The sequence below is a fragment of the Eurypyga helias genome, unplaced genomic scaffold (assembly GCF_000690775.1).
Source record: "Eurypyga helias isolate BGI_N326 unplaced genomic scaffold, ASM69077v1 scaffold15128, whole genome shotgun sequence".
NCBI lineage: Eukaryota > Metazoa > Chordata > Aves > Eurypygiformes > Eurypygidae > Eurypyga > Eurypyga helias.
The window spans coordinates 1-19,419 of record NW_010265085.1 but is presented as its reverse complement, the minus strand read 5'-3'; the positions used below and the strand labels follow the sequence as shown (position 1 = coordinate 19,419).

The 19,419-nt window shown below is 45.7% G+C and overlaps 1 protein-coding gene across 1 annotated transcript; it reads right to left on the bottom strand.

The window, feature by feature from the left end:
- Nucleotides 1-6,449: 6,449 nt before the first annotated feature.
- PRICKLE1 (prickle homolog 1 (Drosophila)) lies at nt 6,450-14,420 on the bottom strand. The gene is made up of 7 exons (XM_010156604.1): nt 14,298-14,420; nt 11,977-12,090; nt 11,025-11,162; nt 10,343-10,546; nt 9,763-9,949; nt 8,759-9,622; nt 6,450-7,306 (listed from the first exon to the last, which is right to left on the bottom strand). Exons 1-7 carry the CDS (start codon nt 14,415-14,417, stop codon nt 6,450-6,452), a joined length of 2,484 nt encoding a protein of 827 aa, XP_010154906.1. The 5' UTR covers nt 14,418-14,420.
- Between the last annotated feature and the right edge of the window lie 4,999 nt (nt 14,421-19,419).

Here is a 19,419-nt window from a genome sequence, read left to right as displayed (position 1 = left end):
ACTCTTTCCAAAGCCCACAGTATTTTTAAAGGAAGAAGTCAGTGAATTCAGCTCCCTTTTTAAGATAACTTCTCAGATTTCATCAGAATGGTGAAAGAAATAGCAGTGATGTTGCACGTACAAGGTACTGAATGTATCCCAGCACCCTAAACGTGCAAATCTTGGTATGGTATATTCAAGAGGTATTGCATCAGGTTCCTGAGATGCCCGATTAGTTTTAATGTCAGTAGGGTGTGGTTTTGCAATTGGCTTTTGTTGGTTTCTGAGGGTTCACGTTACTCAAAGGAGATGACCTCCACCTTACCTTGTTGGCACCTGGGATTGTGTGGGCTGCACAGTGAGTGGGAATCGGCTCACGGATCCTACGGGATGCTAATCTGGGGAGGGAGAGAGGGGAAGAGAGGCAACCTGTTGCAGCACGGTAGCTAGACTTGACCTGCCCCTTCTGGCAACAGCCTGGTTTAGGGAGATCAGTCATGAAACCACAGGCCAAGTCTCTGCAGAAGCTTAACTACAGCACTTCACTACTTGCCTACAGGACTGAGAGCCTTTAGGGTGTTACATCAGAGTTTTCTGCTTTGGGTTAGAAATGCTAATGAAAAAAGTACCAAAATGATGTTTAATATATTTTTGATTGAAAAGGTCCATTATTGCTGTACAGTTTGAGTCTCCTTAGTTAGAAACCAGATGAAATTTACTATGATAACAGCATCTGGTATTTAGGTCTTTACAGAAAAACACTTAAGCTTACAATCATAGAATCACAGACTGTCTTGAGTTGGAAGGGACCCTTAAGGATAATCAAGTCCAACTCCCTGCTCCTTGCAGGACTACCTACAACTGTCCAGGCGCTCCTTGACCTCAGAGAGGGTTGGTGCCATGAGCACTTCCCTGGGGAGCCTGTTCCAGTGACTAGCCAGACTCTCAGTAAAGACCTTTTCCTGAAGTCCAAGCTGAACTTCCCCAGACACAGCTTTGTTCCATTTCCTTGTGTCCTGTCGCTGGTCACTAGAGAGATCAGCTTCCTCCGCTGCCCTCCTTGAGGAGCTGTAGACTGCAACGAGGTCACCCCTCACTCCTCCAAACTGAACAAGCCCAGTGACCTCAGCTGCTCCTCCTAAGCCCTTTCACCATCTTGGCTGCCCTCCTCGGGCCACACTCCAATAGTCTGATGTCCCTCTGACGCTGAGGCACCCAAACGTGAACGCAAGCCTCAAGGTGGGGCCACAGCAGTGCAGTGGGACAAGCACCTCCCTCGACAGGCTGGCTATGCTGTGCTTGATTCACCCCAGGACATGTGGTTTTTTTGGCAGCCAGGGCACAGTGCCTCATACTCAACTTGCCATCAACCCCAACCCCCAGATCTCTTTCCAGGAGGCTGCTCTCCAGCCTTTTGTCCCCCCAGTTTGTACTGTAACCAGGATGGAGAATCCGGCACCTGCTGTTGTTAAACTTCATATGGTTGGTGACTGCCCAGCTCCCTGGGTCTATCCAGATCTCTCTGTAAGCCTTTTCTACCCTCGAGGGAGTCCACAGATTTTCCTAGCTTAGAATTATGAAAAAACTTACTTAATTTGACCCCTGTGTCTGTATATTTATAGAAATGTAAGAGAGCACTGGCCCTAAAATTGAGCCCTGCCCAGTGACCAGCCACCAGCCTGATGAAATCCCATTTACTGTAACGTTTTGAGCCTGACCCATGAGCCAATATTCTTGGGGGTTTTAGACAGCTAATAGGTCAGTAAGATCTTTCAAAAGTTTGTTAGGTAGTCCTTAGCTTAACCTGCCTCTTTGTTTTTTTGTGGTTTTTTGTTTTTTTTTTTTAAATACGTGCTATTTCCATGAAAGGTTTAATTCACATTCACAAGTGGTAGTTAAGTGCTTTTCCATTTCGTACTTGTCATTATGCTGAATGTTAACTTTTAACCTTTTGTGATGTAAGCTTTCTGTTGATATATCAGTAAAATGTTACTCCAATCCCTTAAGCAAGAAATGTGACTTCTTTTGTCTTGCTTCCTGTAGAAAACAAATCCAAAGTGTATCCTTGTTTCTATCAGTGTAAGAAGTTGTTCTAGGTCTTGTCGGCCACCTTGACGGGGCTCCTGGAAAAGGCTAGGAAGAGTCTTTGTGGAAGGAGCCAGATGCTGTGCTGGAGGAATTAATTTTGTTCTTCACCTTAAAAGCTCCTGAAAAAAGCCCTTATTCCTGCTCATTAATGTGCAGATACCCTTAAAAGAATAAAAAGGGAAGAAAGGGACGGAAAAGAGGGTGGAAATTCAGTGCTACCTGCTGAGGCTGGAGCAGTTCTGAACGGATCTGTAACCTCACCGGGTGAGTTGGCAGCACTGAGTGACAACGTAAGCTGTTAAGGTGAAAATCAGCAATAAAACCACTACAGCTACGAAAGGAGCCAACACCGCAGATCAGAGAAGGACCCGCTCCTCACCAGCCTGTTGTCTGTGCGAGGTTTCCTCTTCTGATGAGGACAGTGCACTGCCCTCACGTTTCTCACTATCGTGAAGGTTTGGCAGGGATAGAGTTCACTTTCTCCACAGGCGCTACTGCGGTGGTGCTGCGCTTCGGATGTGTGCTGAAAGCAGTGTTGATAGCACAGGGATGTTTCAGGTACTGCTGAGCAGTGCTCACGCAGCGTCAAGGCCCTTTCTGCCTCTCACACCACCCCCCCCACCAGTGAGTAGGCTGGGGGTGCACAAGTTGGGAGGGGACACAGCCGGGACAGCTGACCCCAGCTGAACAAAGGGATGTTCCATACCATATGACGGCATGCTCAGCAATAAAAACAGGGTAGGAGGAGTCTAAGTTTACGATTGCTCAGGGACTGGCTAGGTAGCAGTTGGCTAGTAGAGTAACTGCGGTTCTTGTATCACTTGGGATTTTTTTGTTTGGGTTTTGGTTTGTTTTGCTTTACTTGTTAAACTGCGTCTATCTCAACCCAAAGTTTTCTTACTTTTACCCGTCTGATTCTCCACTCCCATCCCACACAGAGACAGTGAGCAAGTGGCTGCCTGGGGCTTAAGTGCCGATTAGGGTGTAAGCTCTGCTTGGAATACAGGTACTACTTCTAGTAACACCAAAGGCTGAATAAACTAATACCACAGATTTGGTGACTGTATCCAAGTCTTGTGCCGGTAGCAGACACTATATCCCATACCAGTCTCCTTATATATAAGGTGGAATAATAAATTAGAAACATTTCTGAGTCATCAAAAATAATGCAGTGGAAATCTTGTACATCAAGCTGAAAAAGCTAAACAAAGTTGTACAGCAATCTCTAAACTTAGTGTGTAATTTTTAAAGTGGATAAAGACACAAGTTAGCCCCTTTGACTGAGTGCTGACAAGTACCTGTGATTCTTACCCTGCCACGAATGTCTCTTAGCAGCCCAAAGCTTTCTGATGCTCCTACTTCCTTGCGGTCCAGCCGCCCAGCACGGGTAAGGGAGACAGACGTACCTCTGCCCTCAGGCGCGGACCTAAACCCGCTCTGCGCAAGCTGCTCAGCCGCTGGAAGGCACCGCTGGAGCGCCGCTCCCCTGGCATGGTGCTGTGCAGACCCTACCGACCTCGGCCTGGTCTTGAGGGAAAACAGGTCAGAGCTCCTGCTGCGGGCTGGAAGAAGTGCTGCTGTTCAGTGGGAGAGCAGCTCTGCGTGCGGGAGGCGTCTGACGGACAAACTGTGCCTCTCGGTTTTTCCTAACACCGAGGACAAGGGAAGTCCTCGATCCACTGCCAAAGCTTCCAGCTGCAAAACAACAGCATGGAACAGCGGTGGTGGGAGGGAGGGGGTGTGTGTGTTATTACACCGCTCGTTTTGAAGTACCCAAAGCCCTTGCAGGAGCAGTGAGGTCAGTCAGTCAGCCCTAAGTTACCCTTGGGTTGGGAAGAGTTGTTCAAAGGACTGAAGAAAGCATCAAGCAGCAACTAACAACCTAGGACGAACTTTCATCCCCTAATACTCCGTTAGACGCTGCACTCTGGGGCAGTACCCATGCTGGATGTCAGGAGATGGTCACAGCAACTGCGGGCAGAGGCAGTTCTCCACGAGCCAGTTACTTGCTCCAGAAAGGACCCAGCGGTAGCAAGCGGACAGAGCAGCTCCTGGTTGCCCCTGTTTGGAAACGTGGGTAAGAATGGAAGGTCCCAATCATTTTCTGAGCAAGTCAGCATCTCTCCCGAGTCCCGTGAGTCCTGGCAGCCTGGTGGCTGTAGGATCCTTGAGCACAACAGGCGTTCGGCTGCCAGGGAAGCCAGCACTGCCTAAGCCACCACGGCAGCCTGCCAGCTGGAGGGCGTCCCGCGAGCCGCCCATCGGCCCATGCTACGTCACACGATATGACTTTGATCAGCTTTCACGTACACGAGACTTGTTTGTACTAGAAAAGTGACCTATATGGTGAATACCACCTCTGGGAGCAAAGGATCTTCTGCTTATTTTCCCCTGAAAAATACAAGCAAGTAACTGCTAGTTTGATTTAGCTGTAGCAACAGCTTCATTTTCTCCGCTGTAAGCCAGTACCCATCTGTCCATTCCATCCCTCACTTCTAGCTGCTTTTATTCCAAAACTTCTGCATCCTCAGGAAGGACAAGCTTAGTTCAGTTTGTTGAGCTGTTTTGGTGAGAAGCACCTGTTACTGCCTTTGCTCAGGTGGTCAGAAAGCCGCTGGGTCTAGCGTTTACCACCTTAATTGGTGGGTGGGTGCCACTGTTAATTCCAGGAACACATTTCTGCCCTGCATTTAAAACACTGGAAGTTTATTATAACTTAAAATAGCTCCTGCTCCACACACGTGTTGTGTTCAAGGGAGCTTTTGAGATTACCCACTACCTGGGAAGTGTTTTGCCCGCTTGCCTTCTAGAACCACCCAGCGTCTCCCTTCCTCGATGTAGGCAAACTTCAGAAACTCTTTCTGGGAAAGGAGGGGAACAATAGATAAAAAAACCCAAACCAAACAAACAATCCACATCCACAGGAGTTGCATATTTGTTGTACTGATATATTCCAGGCTTGTGCGGTTTTTACATTTATATAGTTTACATTTTGCTTGACCCATAAATAACACTTGCAAGATTAAGAGGGCCGTAATTTAGAGAGTATTTACATAGCCCCACCATGCATACAGAGCTTTCAATACCTAGGAGACAAAAGGAAGCTGTTTTGCACTAAACATTTTTCAGTATTTTTCAACTTAAAACCCCTGACTAAAATACAAGCAATATTTCATCCATGATGCTGCTGTTAAACCCCTAACAAATCTAGTTTGATATTGTAACAAACTTCTTCAAATTCAGGGATATAAAAATATTCAGCTTTTAAAATTTTAACTGTACAATATGTACATTAGTATTTGCACTGTTAAATTATGAATACATTTAAGCCTATGAAATACTACATTATAAATATCAATGGGGTTTTTTTGATTTAGAATTGCAGCTAATACATTTTAAAACCTGGATACTGCATTTGAAAAGACAATTCTGGAGCCTAATCCTTTAAGCCCTTACGAAAGTATTCGTTACGTAAGTGGATTCACTGACTTAAACGGGGTTACGTGCCCGAGCAAAGGTCTCCAGTTGTACCTCTCTGCCGCTGCTGAGGGGTGGGGGGCACAGCCTCAAAACCATCAGCCACTCGTTAGCAGCTGAGTCCAATTCCAGGAGCTGAATTAACATCTTCCTTCAGGAGGCACAAAAAACCCAATAACCAACCAAACAAAAAAACCCTCTGACAGTGGGATGGAATTCTGAAAAAAAAAAAATTAATGTGGAGGGAAAACCATGGAAATTAAACGTATAAACCGTTAAATGCGTGAACCATTTTAGTTAAATGTATAAACCACTCCAGGGTACATCAAGGCCTCAAGCCTTTCAGTTCTGATTTTCTCCTCCTTACTAGCAGACTCTTTGGAAAAGGAGCATTTTCCCAAATTTAAAAATAAAATAAAATTTTAACTTTTTTGGAAACTTGAAGGAGGAAGAGCAAGCTTTATCACTGAAGAAAGGGCACAGCACAGAGCCTGCTTCTTCTGGGCGGTAAGAGGAAAAGGTCGGAGATCTCCCCGTGTGGGTACAGCTACAGCACGGACTGACGACTCTAGGGACTGGTCGTTGTTGAACCCCCTCTCCCAGGTAACCGAAGGCGGGTGAACAGCGAGCACAAAGTAACAGCTCCGCAAGAAGTCTGTGTCGAGAACTGCAGTATTTCGACAGCTGAAACACAGCATGTGAACCTAGCACGGTGCGAGCAGATCCTCATTCGGCATGGGAACGTTTCTGAACGTCGCCGGCACAACGTGAACTCTGGCAGGGTTACCGTTTACACCGGCAAAGCATTAAGAACCTCAGCAACTTGCCTAAGTACAATTATTAATATAAAAAGACGTGGTTCAAACCGCAGCTACGGAGTTGACTGGTCTTCCCCCATTGTTAAATTAAGAAATGATGCAATTTTTTCCTTTGTGTCCCCTCTTCTTCTTTGATTTGGTTGTCCTTTGTCCAAACTGAGAACTAGACAACGCAGTAGTTGGACTAGAAAGGTCATCTGTATAGTACGGGTATCTCAGCGAGCGTGGCTGTGGAATTGGCTGTCCCAGAAAATATCCTTCCTCTTCAGAATCGGACGACGAGGATGAAGTTGAGCACCAGGAGTCATCTTCCTCACCATACAATCCAAAAAATTTACCAACCACCTGATTCCGCAGGGCATAATCAGACCTAGTGTGGGCATACTGTCCGTACAGCTCCGCGTTTTGAACGTACGCCCGGATCTCCCGCGAGCTTCGATTCTGAATGAATTTTTCATGATCCTGAGGGGAGTAATAGCGAAATCTCTCTCTTGGAGAGCATCTTCTTTCTGCGGCCAAGTTAAGCGCGTTATCTGAACGAGACTTCCTACTTCTTCTGCGATGATGGGACGGCCGGCTTCCACGCTCTTCGAAGTGGTAAACACGCCTGCGAGTCCTTTCGCTCATTGGAGGCTGACGGATTTCAACATTCTCGTAACTTCCATTATCGATAACGTCATCTGAAAACTTCACTTGCTGTGGTCTAGACTGGGATTTAGATCTCCTCAGCACAGGCATATGCATTGGCTTTTCCTCCGGCAAGACCTTTTCCTGACACAACTCTGAGCCCAGACTCTTCAAGGACTCTGTGCTCCGGTGGAGCATCGAAGAATTCAGAGTTCCCATGTTGCTCATTTTCTCACAGTCCTCAACCTCCAGCTCTTGGAAAGTTTGCAAAGAATAGAGAGATGGCCGTGGCTTGCCTTCTCCATCCATGGAAGCCCCTGTGGTTGCAGCGGAGAAAGGAGGAAAAGGAAAATAAGAGGACTGTTGAAGAGAGAAGTATTACAACAAAATATAAGAACATTTATTTCCGGTAAAGCAGACCTTAGGAGTGGTTTTTGGAACTATTACCAAAAGGACTCGCTTCATAGAAGAATAATCTTTGTTTTGACTTAAAACATTTAAGTATTAGCTCTGATTACCAAAGAATTAGCCAACATTAGGACACCAAGAGCGGAAGAGGTTTAATGAGTTTAAAATATTTAAACAGCTCGAACACGCACAGAGCTAAGCCCCTCAGAAAAATATTACTTAAAATTATTCTACAGTCCGTGCTTGCCATTTTTAAGGCTAAAATATTTCACGGTTTTGCTATCGCTGAATTCAATATTCCAGCTGCTGCTACAGGAAAGGCAGGCTTGCTGCCTCACACAGAATGATCCTTACCCTCCAAAAATTCTCAGCAGTAAGCCAGCCCGGGCTACTGCAGGTTTGTGTGCAACCACCCTCCATCCCCACAACAGCAGCGTCATCTGCCCTGTGACATTCCTGGGTGCGATACCTCTAGCTCCTCCTCCTCCTCCCGTGCCCCCTGAACCAACCTCCCCTCGTTACTGCTTGGACAATGCAGCGCGTGGTCCGTCCTGAGCTACAGGAGCAGCTGCAGTAATTCAGATGACAGAAGGAAAGGAACGGAGAAGAGGACAGGACTTTTGACATGGGTCTCTCGTACCTAACTGTCAGCTTTGGGGGTTTTGCAGGGGAACAGGAAAGGAAGGTTAACGCACACACACACACACACGCGACACTTGCATATCTGATTTTCATCCCTTTGGCTAATTTCAATCACTTTTGACGAGGAGGTTCACAAAAGCAGATTATCAGTTTCTCTTTCTCTACTGACTAAAGAGAATCTCATAAACCTCATTTCCTAAGTCTAAGAGGGTTACCATCTTTTTGGATATTCTACACATTTTTACAAGCAAATCAGGAAATTACCAAAAGCGTTTTCAGATCATCTTCAACATTATCCTAGCATATAATGCAACTTCTTGTACTTAGGGTATGGAAAAAAAAAAAAAATCTTCATTTTCTTAAAGCAGTAGTTTGTATCAGCAAATGCATAGTTCGAGACCATTCTTACTCTGTTTAGCATCACAGATTTTTTTGTTATAAGCGGAGGAAAGAGAATTGAAAAGGAAAAGAGAAGAATTTAAATGGAATTTAAGTAGCAGAAGTGTATCTTGTGACGGAATATGTGCTTGATAAAAGCTATTTTATAATAGCTTTTTTTAGTATTACACATGTAATACTTAATAAAAGTATTACATGCATCTCTGGCTACGAAAGCTTTTTAGGAGTCATGGACATGAAACGTCTCAGTTCAAAATTCTCCAGCCATGTGTGCCTTGGCTGACCTCTCCATCAAACCCCTCCTTTTTTCCCCCCATTACCTGTTATGTTAGACAAAGCCAAAGAATCCATGGAGTCTCGAACACTTTGTTCTTGCTGTTTCAGGTCAGACAAACATTCCAGCGATCCTCCATACCATGGCGTTTGGTCGTGTTTGTATCCCGATGCCCCGTGTTCCATGTCCAGCTCCTGGATTTTCCTGCTGCTGGCAGGGCCTGGGTGGCTGCCGTAGGCAGAGTCACCCAAGCCATCTTGTGACTGGGCCCAGTACATGTCTGACTGGTACTTCTTACTTGCCAGGCTGGGATTGGTTTTTTTCAAGTCCAGCTTGCTCTTGACCATGCTGTCAGAAATCCAGTGTTCGCTTGATCTAATGTCTACCTCCGCGGGCTGCTGGAAGAGGCTTTTATCACCAAACTTCAGAAGAAGCTGAGTCATGTAGTCTTCATGTTCAGCCCATTCTTCAGGGTCTTCGGGCATTTCTTGCTCTACTCTTCCTTTCCAGAAGTCTTCATTAACAAAGCTTGCCTCTTCCCTTGAGAGGCTTAAATCATCCAGCTTACGAGAAAGGGTATCGTCGGCATTGCCCGAAAGGCCGGGAAATTTGTAATTGAGGGCAGGCGACAGGAGGAGAGACTGGCGGCACTGGTCAGCTGACCGGCTGCTTTTTCCCATGCGGACGCTCCTCCTGGAATCCCTCGATCGAGCAGACTGAAACGCAGAATCAGAGGAGTCGGAGGCATGAATGTCCTCTCCCAAGCTGCAGGTTTTTGAACAGTAAATCTGCCCCTGCTTTGGGAGGAAAGGGCAGCCAAGCAAAGAGGTCTTGCACTGAGCACAAGAAAAGCAGGTCTCTGTGGCATGCCAGTGCTGCCCATCATAGGTCATCTGAGCGTGGTCAACACCTGGAAAGGGAGAAGAAGCGATGCTTGTGGTTTCTCTAAAAAATTACTTACAGAATTCACGCTTCCGGAACGTGAAACATATCTCATAAATTGGCTTTCCCTCAATTTGCAAGTTTAATGCTTAAGAAGGACATACTTACCAATGTGTTCCCCACAGGTCTCGCAGTATTCCGCGTAGAGGGATTCGAAGCAGTTACAGCAGAACGGTCGCCCGTCCTTCATGATGTATCTCTGTCCACCCAGGATCGTCTCACACTCGAGGCAACAGAAGTGCTTCATGTGCCAGTGGCGGCCTTCAGCTTCTGTACACTCATCAGCAAAGATGATCTTTTCAGAGATAAAAAGTGAACTTTCAGTAAAGTGGCCAAAATCTCACCTTGGGAGTATGCAAAATATCCTAACTGTGCATTTCACGTGCTAAATTTGTTTTTATTTAAATGCCCTTTGAATACAAAGATAGAAATAACAATCTCCCATAGCTACTGTGGCATTCTGACCTTTTCTGTAACAAAAAAGAAGAAAATACCTACTTTTTAAAGGAAAAAAAAAAAACAACATAGGAACTCAACCGTTAAAGGCTGCTATCAGCATGGTATTTTGGAATATCTGTACAGGTCTGTTTTCTAATTCAATCTACAAGATTGAGTTCTGAATACAGTCACACAGTTTGTTAAGTGAACAGCAGGGCTGTAGACGGGCTGTAGAATGTGAGTTCTTTACCTCATCGCAGGCTGAACATCGAGGTTTGAGAAGTTCAGCGTGGTGTCTGCCGCAGTGAATTTTTCCGTCTTGGTAGAAGTAGATAAGGTCAACGAGCAGCTCGTTACAGGTGAAGCACACAAAACAGGAGGGATGCCAGCACACCCCAGGCCCAGCTCTCGAGGCAAAAACTGCAACTTCACCGCCGTTTACTTTTGTGCCACACTAGGAACAAAACCAGAGAGTGAGCACGCTTCCCGTCCCAAACTACTAGCTTCAACTAAGTTGAAGCACCAGGCCCAGTATGCAGGTTTTACTCCAAAATTCTGACAAGAGGGAGAAAAAAATATTCTCAGCTTTGGTCTAGGCAAACTCTGTGCATCAACAAAACTTATGTGAATCAAAGTTTAGTTTGTACATAATAACATTTTCAAGCCTATGCCTGTTTTTCGTTTGACATTACTTTAGTATGAGTCAGCAACAGGTTTTTTTGAGTAGGAAACGTATCAAAGGTTCAGTTCATTGCCGGTATCAAAGACTGTATTTTGCTTAAGCAAGCACTACACCTTCTTTCTATTTGCAGGCAGTTTCAAAAACATACTTTCTAGCTTTATGTTCAGACACCGACAGGGATCAGCTTACACACAACACTGCCATGCCGTTTTTCCGCCCGCTAGCCGGCTTGCGGCATGGGTAGCGTTACCTGCTCGCAGACCGCGTGCATCACTGCTCTGGAGAGTAGTTTAATCGTGCCTCGGCCGAGCGCCTCCTTTTTGCGCTGGGAACTGAACATCTGCAGTTCCTTCTTTTCTTCTTCAGTTAAAGACTGGCAGTATCTCACCTTCCAGTGAAAACACAGGAGAAGTTGTTTTACATACTGGGCTTTTAAGTAACAGATTAGTAAGCGCATACGCAAGAAACGATGAATTGCATCGTTACACTTTTCCAACTTGTCTTCACTACCACCTTAATGCTTAGCTAATATGGCATAATAGTAGGAAAGTAGTATGGAGAGAGATTTTGCATTATAGGGAATAAAGCACCATGCTAAAAGTTGTCCAGGCAAGAAGTAAGATTTTAAAAAGCCAGACCAAAACCTGCTGCTACCCTAAAATAATGGAATGAAGCTAAATCAGCCATAACATTGTCCTTCAGATTTATGGGCAAGTGCCCACAACCAAGTATTGCAGTATGCACAAGATCTTAAGCATTGACACCCCCTTCCCTACAAAGGGCTTGTTTGTTATTTCCACTTCTACTCCAAATTACACCGCATATCTGAGATGCAACCCTTTTACTATCACAAAGCATCCTTTTTTTGTGTGCTACAATGCAATTCCAGGAATTTGTAGGTTCCTGGTAATTGGTGGGTGGCTGCAAACACTATAAAACCAACTTGTGTTAAGTTTATTGCGGTGTCACCGGCCTCCCTAACAAGCAGAGGCAGTGTCCTCCCAGACAGCCCTTATCTGCACACAAGCCAACCGGACAGCTGAACAATGGACTCAGTGTACACACCGCGCCGCTTTACAGCTCGGATGCCACCGCAGGCCGCCGTTTCGGCTCGGAATAAATGCACAGGTAAGGTGATTCTCCACGTAAAAGCTGCCAGGGAGACGTAAGCCCTGACGGTGCATCCCAAGTCCCGTATTTACCTCGTTGTCGTGGGGTGGCAGCTGATAGAGGAGCTGTTTAATGCGGTGTTTCTCCCCAGGGCTGTTAACGTAAGGGACCTTCTCCTCTGGCAAGCAGGCGAAATACAGCTGGACCTGACCAGGAGGAAGGCAGAGTTCAGAGCGAGGGACACACGTCACCCAAGTGCCCCGCAGCTACTGTTGTAGCTCGGGTCCCGTTTACGAGGGAAGAAGGTTACGCTACGTTAGCCCTGCGACAGGGTTTGCGCTGAAAATACGAGACCCAGATGAACCAGCTCAGCAAACCTGAACTGTCCCTGCTAAAACTACCGCCCAGCTGCTGAATTGCTCTTCTGGAATGCAATTTGCAGTGACAATTGGGGGTGGGGGGTGGGGGTGGGGGGGTGTATCATAAATTATGCACATTTAATGTTCTCATTATTCCCACCCCCTTCAGGGCTGGTCAACAACCCGCGTGGAAATTCCAAGTCTCCCCCTGCAATTTACCACACAAGGCATGAAGCTTTCCAGAAAACAGCCACTGCATAAACAGATTTAATTTGCTCTCTGCATTTTACACGTTGTTGAGACAAGAGCTGTTTTGTCGTCTCCTGCTGATCAGGTTCACCCAAAGCATCAGCTTTCATTGCTTCCATGTGGGCTTTGGTAAGAGGTGGAAACATCCTTCCCTTGGGAGGAGGCTGGATCCAGCCACATTTCAATGGGATGCAAATGAACTACGAAACGTTCACAGGCTGCATGTTTTTGACAAAGAAATCAATAGTAGGTGTACACACCTATCAATCTTCACTTTTTTATTTTCCTTCCCCCCCCAGAAGAAAATGATGACAGGAAACCTGTAATGAACACTATGACAAAGCCCAATGGCAAAAAATATTTTTGTGGAACAGCTACAGATTTATTGTTTTTCCTATGCAGTTTCCAGCTTGTCACGAGGCCTGGAGCTGCAAACAAGAGCCGACTATTGGCAAAAATATGACTTGCCATCCAGATTTAAATAATGCTCGGGTCAACAGCTTATTACTGTGCAAGGCAGATGAAAAAGAAGCAGTCATCAGTCACTTGACTCAGGGAGCCCTCAAAATTGTGTGAGAAAGGTTGTACGAAACTCGATTTGGTCTTTGTTTCACCAAAACTGAAACACTGGGAGCCTCCTGTGAGCCCACTTACTACTGGCTGTGTTTCAACAAGCTGCAGGAAAAGATAACAACATGAAGTACAAAGGGAAGCTTTAAAGATACTTTATGCCCTTTTCTCAAGTTTATTGCACCGTTCCCAAATAAGCAATTCTTCTTAGCAGAAAAGTGATGTTCAGTGAGTCCGAGCTAGCTGGATTACGAGGCTATTTGATGACATTTAATCGCTCTGGCAGAACATGAGCTTGCTGTTTGCCTTAAGGTCCGACTCACCGGGGTTGTTATATGTGCTTAAGGAAGTGATAGAGTTTCCCTAAAAATAGCTTGTTACTTGCCATTCCTGCCGACTTCTTCCTTTTTTCGCGATTTAGAAAAATCTCTGAGTAGCAAAAAGACATCTTCTGCACCTTTATGGCTGTGGACTGTATTTGCTGCCAGCTGAAGCGGGGGTCGCTCTGCCTCCATTAACAAACATGACAAAGCCACTCCACCCGTTCAACGCTGGGTAGTGCTGAGCACACGGCTTCAGCCCCGTTGCCGCATCAAGAGGATGAATACTATGGGAGGCCAGTTTTGCTCTCAACTTACAGGAGAAATCCTGGCACGAGCAAGCAGCAGGCAGACAAGTACCGAGACAGGCATAAAATACCTCGCTGCTTGTCACAGTGACAGAACACATTCGTTCACGTGTGCTGGAGTAACATACGTGTTCTAGATGTTGAAGGCCTAATTATTTGAAGAGTTGTACAAGCGCAGTGAGGTGGTGGCCAAGTAGCTCAATGCCACGAGGTATGCTGTGAGCGTTAATTTCATCCAATAGCTTGTTTCTAAGAGAAAGCGAGTTTCTATGCTGCTTTTAGACTCAGTAATACGTACCTTTCCAGCACATATTTACTGAAAAATCTCAACTGCAAACTTTCTTTTGGAACATGGAACTCCTCAGTGGTGAGGATGTTAAGTTCCCTAAACACAGCCGCATTGGAATAGGAAACAAAACAAGACGGAAAGCATTCTAGACAAATTTAAGTCTAGATCATGATCTTTAAGGTCCCTTCCAACCCAAACCATTCTATGAAGTTTTATATACTTTAAGAATGTAATCAGACTTGTAGAGGCAGCACACCAGTCCCTTACACAGTCCTTACAAAGCTCGTTTTAAAAAACATGCAGAAGCAGAGTTGGTACCTGCTCTGGTCTGAGGCCTGGGGGGACCCAGGCATATTCTTCCAAGGCGCAGCCAGAGTCATCGTCGGACGTTGAGCTTCGCTGACACCCGAAAACAAGGTTGTTAGCTTTGGGCTCCATCTCCAACGGCCTAAGTGTGAAGCGTTAAATACTTCAGCTGCAGCTCATCAAGCAATTGATCTGGAAGAAGAGATTAACAGTGCTTTAATAAATTTGAACATGCCACAACTAATTATCGGTGTAAATGCTGTTACTGCAGTTCAGTATTCCCTGTGTCGCCCAGAACAATAAATTATTGAAGCGTCATTACAACCTGCTACAAGCAATTTGAAAGTGCTTAAAAAGAGTTATAAAGATAAAACTACCCAGGAAACAGAAAACTAGATGCACACTACCACGTTTGGCAACCACAGTGTACTTCGGTATTAACACCTGTCATTTCCACACTTCTCCTTGTTTCACATCACAGGCTGTACGTAGGGATATCTAGAAAAGGCTCATTGGGCAGATACTAACGAAAGGAATGACACGAGCTCTTCCTGAAGTCATTACCACCACCAATCTAATAAAAGACATGACAACTGCCTGCCAGAAACTAAAGAAATCATTGGGGACAGGCAGTTGTGCAAGTAGCATCCTGTTTTACACACAAGGTAGCCACGGAGCAGCCAGCGTCTGCTGGATTCCTCCGAGAACTTTGGTTTAGCTGTATCGGAGCGGAAGGGCGTTGGTCGAGTTAAATATCCGAAATCCAATTATGCCAGATTAAGCTCTGTAAAATACATCATGATTGTTCTGTTAATTTAAAACCCTACAGGGAGATGCTTCTGTTGATTCATGAAGTCTGCGAAGCTTAACATCAGCGGGATCATTTTGAGTCACAACTGGCAAAGAAGGCTCTCACCAACCTCCGTAGCATTCTGCAGTAAAAAGCTTATTAAGATAAATATCTTACATTAATTCCAGCAAAAGTTCTTAGGAAATTCAGACCAGGAATTTCTGAGAAATACAGACTGCCAAAGGCAGAGAGGATGCGTCCTGCCATGCCAGACACCCTGACCACTGGGGTTAGCAACAAGCTTGCTTTTACAGTACAACATTACACGAGCCATGCCTTCCCTGTTTTAGGCAATTCTTTCCCCTATTCATCTAAACACAGATGCCATCTTATCAGCACTACATCTGACCTGTAGATAATTTGAACCTCCTTGTCATACAACCTTGCTGCTGGGGCTAAAGGGGAGAGCAATCTAAAAACTTGTAGAGGTGTCACGTTACGTTTCCAGTCTCATCACCGCCACACTACAGAAAATCAGTTGCTGCTCGATCACAGGTGGAAAAAAGATTTAAAGACCGCATTCCCAAGCATTCTAGTTACTCCAGAGGAGTTTCTCCTCCTTCAAGCGTGAGGCACTGGTGAGTCCAGACTCTTTAGATTCAGTACGTAAAGCCAAACCTGCTCCATAAAAAGCGGCCACATGCATCTACAGCTACAAACTCGGAGAAATGACGATGTTCAGTGTTACGCAGTTTATCTACCCCCGTTTGCAGTATGGCTATACATTCCCACACCTAATAAAAAAAAGAGATGGGATTAACTTAACTCTTCCACTGGGCTGGTGCTCAAAAAAAAGAACTTGTTTGTTAACTTTCCTCCAAAAACTTCTGGTTCAAAAACACGTGCAAACCTGCCACCCCCTCACCACACCCCCCACTTTGAGAACAGGCTATTTCTACAAAGCTTGTCAACTGGCAGTCAAATTTCTGACATCTTACTCGAGCTGAACAACTGAAGGTTAGCAAAACAGCTTCTGAGCTTAGCATCGCCATACCTCCATCTCTGTAAAGGGAGGTGAGAAAAACCAAACTCAATCCTAAAAGCTCAGTCCTGTATATTTAAAACAGAAATACAGACATCCTGCTATGTACTAGATCCCGTGAATTACTTTCCTTTAGAAAGGAACGATAAGACAAGTGATACAAAACTATCCACATGCTAGTGGAAATGAAGTCAAGCATCAGGTATGTTTTTGTTATCGCCTGCGTAAAACTGGGGTGCAAGGAACGAGGGACGGGAATACTGTGATGCAGTTAGGAAATCATTCTAGCAAAGGAAGGCAACAGTGCTCGCTGTTGCAGACGGTCGGGCATGCTCAGGTTGGCAGCTTGTGTCCCACATCACCTATACCCACGTCACTCTTAAGTACAAGATCACTGCAAGCATCACAGAGAAGCCTATGTCCTTCCAAGATGATCTTAGCACAGCAGGTGAACTGTTGTACAACTTCCCTTCAGAAAGAGGCTGACGGTAACGTACCACTCACTGACACCTCAGCTGGTGTTTCCAATTCTCACAGCATTGTGTTGGTCGGATTGTCACTTTTCAAGAAGCGACTCCCAGCCCAATAACCCAAGAATAAAAGGAGTCACTAGGCGAAACATCTTTGCCAACGTTTCATCAGGCAGCCCAACCTCGGCCGCGCCACGGGAAGCGGATCCGAAATGCGACTTAGGCAGAGAGACAGATCCAGCTCTGCCAGTCCCCAGGTACCGGAGCGGGGTGGGCACCGGAGCATGGTGTACCCCGGGCCGCTCACACGACACCCAGCGCTCACAACCACGCAGGTAACCAAGAAATTGTTTCACATCGACTGTTCAACAGCCTCTCTCCGTAAAGATTAACTTCCCTGACCTAACTTTCTTCTCTTGAAAGACAAGGAAACAAACCTAAGTCTGAACTTTTCCGAGGATTTTTGAACGCTGAGGCTACACGCTACTTCGGTGTGGCAAAAAGCAGCGCTGGGTAACATCAGAAAGGATTTCAAGCACAACAGAGGTACGTAAGCGTGGGAGCATTGCCTAATTCCAAAGGAAGACGGGGCATTGGTACGAGAGAGACCACACTGCTTTTCCATGGAGACTGAATAGGTCTGAGACTTCTCCTCAGACCTATTCGCTTCAGACAGCATGCGCTCCAGCAAGAGAAAACCACAGACCCATTTTCCCAATGATACAGGGCAGGATGACAGTACAGCTGGAAAAGAATGAAGGAAAAATACACCTTATCTCCAACTGTAAAATGCAACTTTACAGCCAGGGTGTTGCTCACCAGATCAGGCGATGGGGAATGTTTAGAGAAAGGATCTTAAATCTCAACGGGCCGAGATTACTCAAAGGACAGCATTCTCTTTGAAAGAAAAACGTGACCATAGAGCTAACGTTAAGCCAGCTGTAAAATGACTGACGGCCCACCATATACCAGTACGGCTGCCTCACAGACACCACGGCGTTGCTGAGAGTGAGGTTTCTAAACCCACCCAGCTTAACAGCAGGCTATCTGCAGAACTATTTTGGCAACTGCTTGTTGAGGAGTTCTCCTTCCTCTCCCGCTCAAGTGTAATTTGGTTTGCATTTTAAAACGACAGGGTTCTTCCTCCCTGCCCCCCAACTGCACTCATCCTTCAAAGCGGTCTGTTTAAAATGATGACATCCCAAGGAGGATTCAAATGAATATAAACAACAGCTGAAAAAATAAATGCTTTCCGAGGGATGAGTAGAAAGGTGTTCTTTCTACTCCTGCCATGACAATCTACAAAACACAGCAAGGATGTTTTGCTTTGCGTTCCTGAAGTTTGTGGAAAAGGTTGAGGTTTCAGCTCTGCACAAATACTACCTCCGAAAAAAAACTTCATAGCCTACAAGGAGGTATTTCACTGGCAGTTTGACAACTATGAATAACATAATTGAATTAAACAGCTAAATTTGATTTTAAAAGAAAAGCAATTAATATGTCTTTTTCCTACCCGCGTATTAAAACGACCGTATTATGACACAGTTCTGTGAAGCGAAGACCGACCACGCTCCCAATTAGAAACCCTAGGGTACATAAAACGTTCGGATGTCAGAGCAAAGCTATTGCTGAACCCCGTTTGAGGGTTCTCCCTGTGCTAGGATTTCCAGCTCACTGATTACGTTCACCCCCGACCAGATAGACGAGGTCACGATTTGTGAGCACGGTTAGACAAACACCTCCTTGCCCATCCCCTGCTGTTTCACTCTGTCCTGCAGGGCAAATTGTTTAACAACTTTTTTGTTAGAAGGCTTGTTAACAAGGCTATAGGGGATACAAGATGCATATCGCATGCATCCATTCACAATGGAGGCTCATCGAGTTCAGATTAGCATGGCCAGCCCATTCACCTGCTTATTTAATCCCTGGTGCATGGTAACTACATTAGAAGAGATACGGCATAATACAGCAGCAATAAACCGCCAGAAAAATAACGATTCTGTATCACACGAGTGATCAGAAAGTTGCGTTCCCTAGCTACAGCACAAGTAATCTATTTACGGACAGCTCTATCCTTGGGAAATCTGAATCCAACTTGAATTTGTATCAGCACCAGCACAACAGGGGCTTCTTCCAGCTGTTGGGTCCTTTGAGTGACGAACTATCCCGAGCAGCGGGGGCAGGAATGAAGCCTGTAGACGTCTTCATTCAGCAGACCTTTAGGTGGATCCTAGAAGAACGAACTACTTCCCCTTCCCTAGCCCGTGCACAGGGACGGAGAGAAGAGTGAACCTCTCTCCTCCCCGAGCATCCCTAGCGCCAGGATCACTTTCCCAACTGGAAGTCGGACAATCCTTCTCGGGGTGTTTCCTCTTGACGGGCCGTACTGCAAAGCCAGGCTACCTGGAGTAAGGAAAGGAGGAAGCATCACCCCACGCCAACACATCCGATTGGGATGCGTGACGCTGGGGGCTGCGGAGAGCCCGCGGCTGCGGTTCACCGGGAACCAAAACTCCAGCCGAGGAAGCGGTATTCTGACGGATGCTTCCCCCCTCTCTCCTTAAGAGGATGTACAGATTTAGAAAGAAAGAAATCTTGCCCTTTACAGTCTCCCGTCGATTTTTTTTTTATTCTATTTTAAACAGCAGCCAGACTTTACTCCAACGTACACACAGACTCAGGTTTCACCCCGTCACCTGTTGGCTCCCGAACAACACCCTTCTTTGTTAGGGCTCAGAGCCCTCATTTGAGACAAGTTTCCAGAGAAAACACTTCAAGAAAGTGTTCGCGAAGTCACAAGACCGGAGTCGTGAAAACCAGATTCCGCGCATA